This window comes from Hypanus sabinus, unplaced genomic scaffold (assembly GCF_030144855.1).
Source record: "Hypanus sabinus isolate sHypSab1 unplaced genomic scaffold, sHypSab1.hap1 scaffold_836, whole genome shotgun sequence".
Taxonomy (NCBI): Eukaryota; Metazoa; Chordata; class Chondrichthyes; order Myliobatiformes; family Dasyatidae; genus Hypanus; species Hypanus sabinus.
Genome location: NW_026781689.1, coordinates 151,179 through 160,447, shown reverse-complemented (window position 1 = coordinate 160,447; position 9,269 = coordinate 151,179). Strand labels below are relative to the sequence as shown.

General features: G+C 43.6%; 1 protein-coding gene across 4 annotated transcripts in view; it reads right to left on the bottom strand.

Moving 5' to 3' along the window:
- Positions 1–270: 270 nt before the first annotated feature.
- Positions 271–9,269, bottom strand: part of LOC132390295 (prosaposin-like) — a 55,808-nt gene continuing 46,809 nt past the window's right edge. For 2 of the 4 annotated variants that reach the window (XM_059962913.1, XM_059962912.1), the window contains 2 exons: positions 8,449–8,604; positions 352–1,416 (listed from right to left, as the gene is read on the bottom strand). In XM_059962913.1, the coding sequence (XP_059818896.1) occupies positions 1,360–1,416; positions 8,449–8,604 (213 nt within the window). In that variant the 3' untranslated portion in view covers positions 352–1,359. Of the gene's footprint in view, positions 1,417–3,725; positions 5,317–8,448; positions 8,605–9,269 lie in introns of those variants that run through there. The other 2 variants (XR_009510849.1, XR_009510850.1) reach the window with 2 other exon arrangements.

Sequence of the window (9,269 nt, the reverse complement as noted above, 5' to 3'; positions counted from 1 at the left end):
GTCCCAGTGGTCCAGAAGAATGGGTCTGTCAAAATCTGTGGTGATTTAAAGGACACTATCAACCCAGTACTGAAAGCAGATCAATAGAGAATATCTTTGTAAACATTTCTGGAGGAAAATATTTCAACAAAGTGGACTTAACTGAAGCCTACCTACAGATGGAGATAGAAGAAAAGTCCAAAGTGTTTCTCACCATAAACACTCACGACAGCTTTATCACTATAATAGTTTTTTTTTGGAGTAGCATAAGCGTTTGCAAATGGTGGAAAGCTATGTGCCTGTTGCTGCAAGGCTGCTCAGGCACTCAGTATTATCTGGATGACATCATTGTTACCAGCAAGGATGACAAGGAACATCTCCAAAATCTTAAGACAGTGTTAAAAAGACGATAAGTTTATTGGCTCAGAGCACTACACAACTCATGTGAATTCTTTAAAACAAGCATCACTAACTGTGGTCACACTATTGACTCACAAGAATTACACAAGTGTGCTCAGAATATTCAAGCAGTGGTGGATGCCCCAAGGCCAAAGGGCATGCTACAGTTCAGATTCAGACTAAGTTTATTGTCATTTAGAAACCACAAATGCAATGCAGTTAAAAAATGAGACAACGTTCCTCCAGAATGATATCACAAAAGCATATGACAAAACAGACTACACCAGAAAATCCACATAACGTTTAGCAATCCCCAATCCAGTGTCCGGAGAGGCTGCTGCGTGTTAATATTGCGCTACCATCTAGCGCGTTCCCCGGAAAGGAGCTCCCCAGACAAAACAAGACCAAAAACTAAAGCTACAAAACCTGCACAAAACCACATAGTTACAAAATATAGTTACAACAGTGCAAACAATTGCATAATTGATAAAAAAAAAACAGACCATGGACACGGTAAAAATAGTCCAAAGACGTTAAAGGACTATAAGTTCAAAAGAAATCACCACACAGTTTCCACAAGTCCCCAGGATCCTGACAGACTTGCCATTCCATGCCGGCGGCAAAAGGGAATACCCCCACTATGGACTTCCACGGCGCCGCCCGACTCAGCCTCGCAGACACAGCACACACCGAAAACGACCTGTCCGCAGCGGACTCCGAGTCCGTTGAATCTCCGAGCCTCCGACCATCCCCTCCGGTACAGTTTTTCCAAGCACCATCCTCTGCCGAGCGTGTTAAGAGGGCCCCGCCAATGGCCATCGGTAACGCGACCCCGAGGACTGGGGGCCTGTACTTCCCAGCAGAGTCCCGGACCTCACAACAGCAGCAGCAACGAAGAAGGTCTTCCTGGAGATTTCCCGATGTTCCTCCGTGCTCCCACGTCGGTTTACAATCGATTATGATTGCGCACGGCACCCCACTTCACAAATAACAGATAATCAGTTCCGGAGTGGCCGCTGCAAGTTGCGTCGCGCTGCCCTGTTGGAAAATTGTTGTGATTCTTTTTAGGATGTGTCAATTACTATGATGGGTTCCTGCCAAACCTGGCTACTGTGCTCCACCCCTGTGCTACTGCACTCATTACCACAGATCGGGAAGAATTGGTAATGGACAAAACAGTGTGAGGTGGCTTTCCAAAAGTTAAAGGAAATGGTGACATCAGACACTGTACTCACACATTATGATCTACCTTGTCCAGTGAAGCTTGCCTGTAACCCCTCGCTTTATGGTATAGGTACAGTCCCTACCATTGCCAAGAAAAATTATGAACAGATTAACAGAGAAGCCTTGAGTTTGGTTGATGTAAAACATATGGGAGAGAGTTTACCCTCATTACTGACCATCAAGCGCTGGTGCTCATTTTTAATCCGCTGAAGGGTATGACACTAACAGCAGCAGCACAAATACAGAGATGGGCTCTGTTTCTTGGAGGACACAACTACAAGGTCGAACTCAAGAGGATAACTAATCATGAAAATGCTGATGGATTGTCCTGTTTACTCTTGGAAACGGAAATAGGTGAAAATTTTTAAAAAGATGTTCCTTTTGACGTATTCTTCCTAATACAAACTGGAAGTCTTCCTATCATGGCAGGAATGATCCGATGAAAGGATCCCCCACTGCCTCCGGCTTCCCAAAGTGGCTGGGATGTACAGCAGGAATTCCAGTTCCCCCATCTTTACCATGCCAGGATGAACTTGCCCTTGATGGATGTTACCTTATGTGAGGACTGAGAGTTGTACCATCCAAACTTATAGCTGAAGTATTGGAAGAGCTACATGTCGGTCATCTGAGCATGGTTAAAATGAAAGCATTGGCTCAAAGCTTTGACTGGTGGCCTGGGATAGATCGGCAGATCAAGCAGCTTGCCATATACCGCTTGGGGTTCCAACACATCCAGAGGTGCCAAGAACAGTGCCTCTTCATCCCTGGGAACAGCTTAACTGTCTTGGCAAAGGATTCATGTGGATTTTGCCAGACCATTCACGGGCACAAATATCTTGGCAGTAGTGGATGCAGCTACAAATTGGCCAGAAGTGTTCCCGATAGCCTTCACTACTTCATTGAAAACAGGTGATCTAATTTTCTACATCAACAAATTGGTTGACTTCGTAAGGTAATATAGTATATTGCAACTGAGTAAAGTTAATATAGTAATTACAAAGGGGATGAATACTTTTTAGTCTCACAATTTTGGTTTTAATTTTTATTAAATTATTGACAGGTTTTGGAATTTTTCTGTTGATTTGGCATGATGCACAATACTTTGTACATTAGCTCAAAATCCTACTTCAATATATTTTAAATTTAGAAAACGAGATAGTAAAGTGTGAAAATAGTTGTGGTGGCTGAATATTTTTTCAAGGCACTATAAAAGTATGTGAATGACGTACGTCATTATGCCACCAGGTCATATGTGTGAACCTCACTAATGTAAAACTAAGTAGAACTATTTCCCAGATCCTGTGTTTTTCTTTTGGTTAGTTTTTGGAGTTACAAAACATATCATTGGGGAAGCTATTGTTCCGCAACTTTTTCTGATCTGGTGCATTGGAGAACCCAAAACAGGCCATGATGCAACCAGTCAGAACACTCTCCATGATACATCTGAAGTAAATAACTAGAGTTGTTGGTTATATACAACATCTCAAACTACTCATTGAGCGTGGCTTCTTCATGGTGGCATCAATAAGTTAAGCTCAGAATAGATCCCCTACAAAGGGATCTCTCGTCTCTTTGTGTTTCTACAAAGGGGTTTCCTGATAAGTGGTCTCGGCCCAAAACATCGACAGCTTATTCCTCTCTGTAGATGCTGCCTGACCTGCTGAGTTCCTCCAGCATTTTGCTTGTGTTGCTCTGGATTTCCAGCATTCACAGAATCTCTTGTATTTCTCATTTTTTCCAGTTATTATTTCTGCTCTGACTGCCCGTGAGAGATAAATGAGCAACATATCCAAAACTTGTGATGTGTCTGTCATGCATAAAGGTATGAGATGAGTAACTGGAGGAGAAAATGATGACTGAGCAGGAAAATGGGACTGAGCAGGACAATACACAATGGGCCAGGAGCCTGCCCATTCCGTGCAGCTGATCCTGGAAGAGAATCAGATTCAGAATCAGGTCTGATATCATTGGCATTTGTCGTGAAATTTGTTGTCTTTGGGGCAGCAGTACAATGCAATACATAATAACAGAGGAAAAATTGTGAATTATAGTAAGTATGTATATATATTAAATAGTTGAATTAAATAAGTAATTAAATAAGTCAACAGCTTTCTGCAGCTTACTTTGATCCTGTGGATTAGCACTCCTCCCTTCCATACCAGGCGGTGATGTAGGCAATTGGAATGCTCTCCATGGTACATCTGTAGAAATCTGCGAGATTTATTGGCTCAAGTCCAGAGTTTGAGGCCTGGTGCTTGGGGTCCTTCAGTAGTCAAAATTGGCGAGTCCTGGGGTGGGTACAGAAGATCGAAGCCTGAAGGTCAATTGAAGTTTGGAAGATGAGCCCTGGCGGCCAAAGCCTTGGATATGTAAATCCATTAGCAAAGTTAAAGGTCCAGTGTCTGGGAGTCTATTGGTGGCTGGAGGTCCAGAGATGGGCTGTCCTGGAGTTAGAGGATTGTCTGTGTGTATGCACGGCTACGTGGGTGAGAGGGAGGTGAGAGATTTGCTTTGCTGTTGTTCTGTGTGATGAAAACTACAATTATTACTAAGCAATGCAGTGGTTTAATTATTGAAATACATATGTTTCTTAAGTTTTATATGCATAGAAAGGTAAAATATATACTATATACTAAGAAAAACATTTGACTAACTGACGCTAAATAAGACCAGATGTACCTGTTCCGACTTCAATTCTGACTTAAAGATGGACTCGGGAATGGAACTCATTCATAACCCAGGGACTGCCTGTACTTTAAAATAATCTCTAGATTACTTATAATACCTAATACAATGTGAATCCTATGTAAATAGTTGCTACACTGTATTGTTTAGGGAGTAACGACAAGAAATAATAGTCTGTACATGCTCAAACTATGAGGCTGGAGAGAGAACTTCTGGGTTTTCCCGATCCGCTGTTGGTTGAAATCGCACATGTGGAATCCGCAGATAAGGAGGGCCAACTGTACTTCTTTCAAATTTCTCGAACTTCTATGTTCCAAGGTCTCTAATGCAAGATTCTGAAGTAACACTGCTTCAGTTTTCAGGGAAGGGATCTCTCAAAGACCTCAGCAAACAAGCTTTTGACAAAGTATCTGCCAACTAACATTTGTTAGGCTTACCACTCCAATTATTAACAGCACTTGGAGGATAGAGGGACCGTAAGGTGACATACACATACTGTAATAAATTTATTTTAAACATCAGAAGTATTGACTGAAGGAAAATTAACAAACTGGGCTGCTATCCTAAAGGGAGAATGTATGACAGAGTCATTTGATACAGTTGTCGAAGGTGGTATTAGTAGAAAGACAGTCAAAGCAAGTTTTGGATTCTCTCTCATCCTCACATTGAAGGCAACTTTCATTGGCGTCTACATTACTCTTATTGTACACATCAGGTAGATTTAGAATAGATTTAGCAGCTCAAAATTGGGGTGGCACAGTGGTTAGAACAACGCTTTACAGTACCAGTGAATGCGTTAAACTCCTGTCATTCTCCCTGTGACTGTGCAGATTTCCTCCAGGAGCTCCGGTTTCCTCCCAAGTTCCAAAGACGTACTGGTTGTTAGGTTAATTGGTCGTTGTAAATTGTCCTGTGCTTAGGGTGGGGTGAAATCCGGAGTTGCTAGGCAGCACAGCTCGAAGGGCTGGAAGGGCCTACTCTGTGCTGTATCTCAGTCAATCAATAAGTAATTCAACCAACCAGATATTCCAGGACAACATGGAACATCAGATCCCAAAATGTTTTGCCATTACCATCGAGCCAAGGATTTCCATTAAAAAAACCCAAACTGCTGGAGGAACTAATGGGTCTGGCAGCATCTGCGAAGGCAGAAGGATGGTTGAGTCGCCACATCACAGTGGCTAGGAGGGTGGGCTCGAGGGCCCAGTGACCAACCACCTCTCCCATTTTATAGAACAGAACAGTACAGCACAGATGTGCCAACATTTTAACCTAATCCACGATAAATCTAACCCTTCCCTCCCACATAGCCCTCCGTTTTTCATTCATCCATATGGCCAAGAGTCACTTAAATGCCCCTACTTACCTGCCTCTACAATCACCCACAACAGTTGCGTTCCATGCACTTAACTCTCTAGAGTAAAAAAAAATCTACCTCTGATATTTCCCCTATACTTCCCTCTATTCAATTAAAGTTATGTCTTCTTGTTATTGTTACCCTGGGAGAAAGATTGTGGCTGTTCACTATCTATGCCTCTTTATCATCTTATGCATGTCCTCCCATCCTCCTTTGCTCCACTGAGAAAAGCTCTAACATACTTAACCTATTCTCTTAAAATATGCTCTTTAATCCAAGTAGCATCCTGGTGAATCTCATCTCACCCTCTCTAAAGCTTCCGTATCTGACCACAACACAGTACTCCCAAATGTGATCTATCTAGAAATTTAAAGGCTGCAAAATAACCTCAAGGCTTTTGAACTCAATCTCTGCCCAACGAAGGAACTATGAGGCAGGGTTGCAGTTTTTTTAAGTAAACTTTTTGATGTGTTACAGCATTAATAGCAAGAGAGGGAGGAGGAGCTTAAGAGGATTAATGATGCCTAACAGCTCTATTTCCATTTTTTCTCTTTCAGGGTTCTTTTGAAGACGCTGATCTACAGTTCTTTGCGGGACTGGGACCTGTTCTCGGGTTTCACGACTGGCCGTTATTCGGCACGCCAAGGGCTCGGCCTAAGAGCCTAGCTCGCCTCCGGAGGGTCAAGATTTCATGGCTCTGGGGACGGGCAAATCGAAGGTCGGTGTCCGGACAGGAGGTCGGTTTGTCATGGCAGATGAAAGATCTAAGGCTGCGCGCCCAGAGACCCGAGATCTTTGGGCACAGAGCTCGGAAAAAGTGGCGCAAAGGACTTTTAACACTGTAAACCAGTGAGTTGTTTGTTATGTCTCCCGTCTCACTGTGAAACGGAGACACCTTATTTCAGGATGTTCCCCCAGCTTGTTTGTACGTGTTGATTTCAGGATGTGTATTGTATACATTTCTCTGACATTAAGTGTATCTTTGAAACCTTTGAATTCCAGTAAACTGTAAAAAAAAAATTAGATTATGTTTGGACAAGGAACAAAGAATCAAGAGCTTCTGCAGATGCTGGAAATCCAGAGCAACAAACACAACTCGGGATTGTCAGCAGGTGAGACGACATCTATGCAGGGAAATAAACACGCAAAGTTTTGGGCCTAAACCCTTTTTCAGGGCTGGGGGAGGGTTGCAGGGGAAGGAGTACCAGCTGGCAGATGACAGGTGAAGCCAGGTGAGGGCCCAAGTGGACGGTTTGGGGGAAAGAGGGATGAAGTAAGAAGCAAGGGGGGTGATAGGTGAGATCCAATGAGGGGGAAGGTGGGTAGGAGGATGAAGTGAGAGGCTGGGAGGATACAGCATTGCTAAGTTATACCCAGCTCAGATCCTCCAGTCACGGGGGATGAGGTATCACAGAGATCAGATCCAAAGACAGAGTCAAGTTACCAGTGCAAGAGGGGAGGTATTAAAATTCCAGTAATTAAGCCCGAGTGTTAGCATCAGTAGCTGTGACCATGTTATTGTAAAACCCCATCCGTTATTACTGACATCTGTTAGGAAATTGTGGTCAAATCCATGGCGATGTGGTTGGTTCCTAACTGACATCTAGGTCAATGAGGAGCAACTAACATTGGACTTGCCAGCAAAGACTAGATCTAACAATCGAATAATGATAAACAAACACTCACAAGCTTGCGAAAGTAGTGGGTGCTAATTGGGAAGTTCGACCCTCATTGGTACAGAGCAGACAGACCTCTACAGTACTGTAAAAAGTTATATATTGCAAGGTCCAAGTGTTAATTGTAATGCTCTTAAAGAGACAGTTAGCAATTATTGTGAAAGATTGCCACAGAGAACAGCGAGTATATGTTGATGGTATACAGGGATGGCATACTGTTAATGGCAACAGTGCTGATGCAGAGAGTGACGTTGGGGTGCAAGTCCAAGGCTCCCTGAAAGTGGCTACCCAGGTTGATAGGGTGCTAAAGAAGGCGCATAGTCAGGGCATTCACTTCAAGAGCCGGGAAGTTATATTATAGCCTTAAAACTCCAGCTAGCCCGCATCCAGAATATTACATTCAATCCTGGTTGCCCCAGTCTAGGAAGGATGTGACGTTTTTGGAGAAGCTGCAGAAGAGATTCACCAGGATGCTAGGTTAGAGGGCACATGCTATAAGGAGAGGCTGGACAAACTTGGGATTTTTCTCCGCGGCAGTGGAAGCTGAGGGGAGACCTAACAGAAATGTGCAAGATTGTGATTGCGAGGGGCAAAGATAGAGAAGGCACCCGGTATCTTTTCCCCAGGCACTGAAAAATCAAATACTAAAGGGATGCATTTAAGGAGAGAGAGAGGGCAAGTTCAAGGTAATGTATGGGACAGGCTTTTTTTTTAATTATAAAGGCAAAGTGTGGGTGCCTGGAATGCAGCAGTAGGGGTGGTAGTGGAGGCAAGTATGATAGGTGTTTAAGAGGCTCTTAGATAGGCATATGAATGATATCATGTGCAGGCATGGGCAATCAATGAAAATTGTTCTCAGCTTCTTCCTGGGCATAATTTGCTAGTGCCACACTGAAGTAGCAGCCTAGATTACTTGCTCAAATCTTGGGAGCAAACCTTTAACTCAAAACATCTGTGCCTCAATCAGAACTGCTAGTCCCTCTCACACTCTGCGCCTCTCCCCCAGATGGTCTGAAGTGAAATAAACCCTTCCATTATGATGACCAAGTGGTGGAAGCCTGAATAATCTCATTCATTTCCTCAAGAGTTGAATTCAATCCCAATTCATTTGATTAAACTTCATCTTACCTGCTGAGGTATCCGGCTTGCAGGATACAGACGAGACGGAAGCAGGTGGGCCAGGCTTGGTTGCTGCTCAGGGATGGTGTTGGAGCGCACTTCCTGCTGGGGAAACTGTGACAGAGACTTGCACAGTCCCAGAGTGGAGCACATCACCTCTGGTTTCTGCCAGAGACCAAGACACAAAGTAAGCACGGAGCAAACTGCGGCAGAAACTTCTCACAATCTCTTGCTGACCTGCAAAAATACAAGCTGCTGAAAGAAAGCAGGTCAGCAGTATCCGAGGAGGGAGGGGAGGTGGACAGTCAACATTTCAGTTTGAGATCCTTCCCCATGGCCAAATGGTCAGTTTGGGTTCAGTAAGTTTTGAAAACAGTGAACACATGCAGTTAAGTTGACACAACTTTTCTTCCTAACTAGTCTTTCCTCTTGGTCCGTCTCACAAGCTTGCATGGATTTCAGGTGGCCTGAACTGTGTACAAGTGTAATGCCATCCTTTCATAAAGACCCAAGAACTAGGATCAGGAGTAGACCATCTGGCCCATTGAGCCTGCTCTGTCATTAAATAAAATAAGATCACAGCTGACCTGGCTGTGTACTCAGCTCCACTTACTTGCCCTTTCCCCATAATCTTTAGTTCCCCTGTTATGCAAAAATCTGCATCTTAAAAATATATTTCATGAGGTGACCTGTGCAGCTTTTCCCTGGGCAAAGACTCTCAGATTCACTACTCTGTGGGAAAAGCAGTTTCTCCTCATCTCTGTCCTAAATTTATTCCTCCGAATCGCGAGCCTATGTCTTCTAGTTACTAGTTGAAAAAATTTCTTACC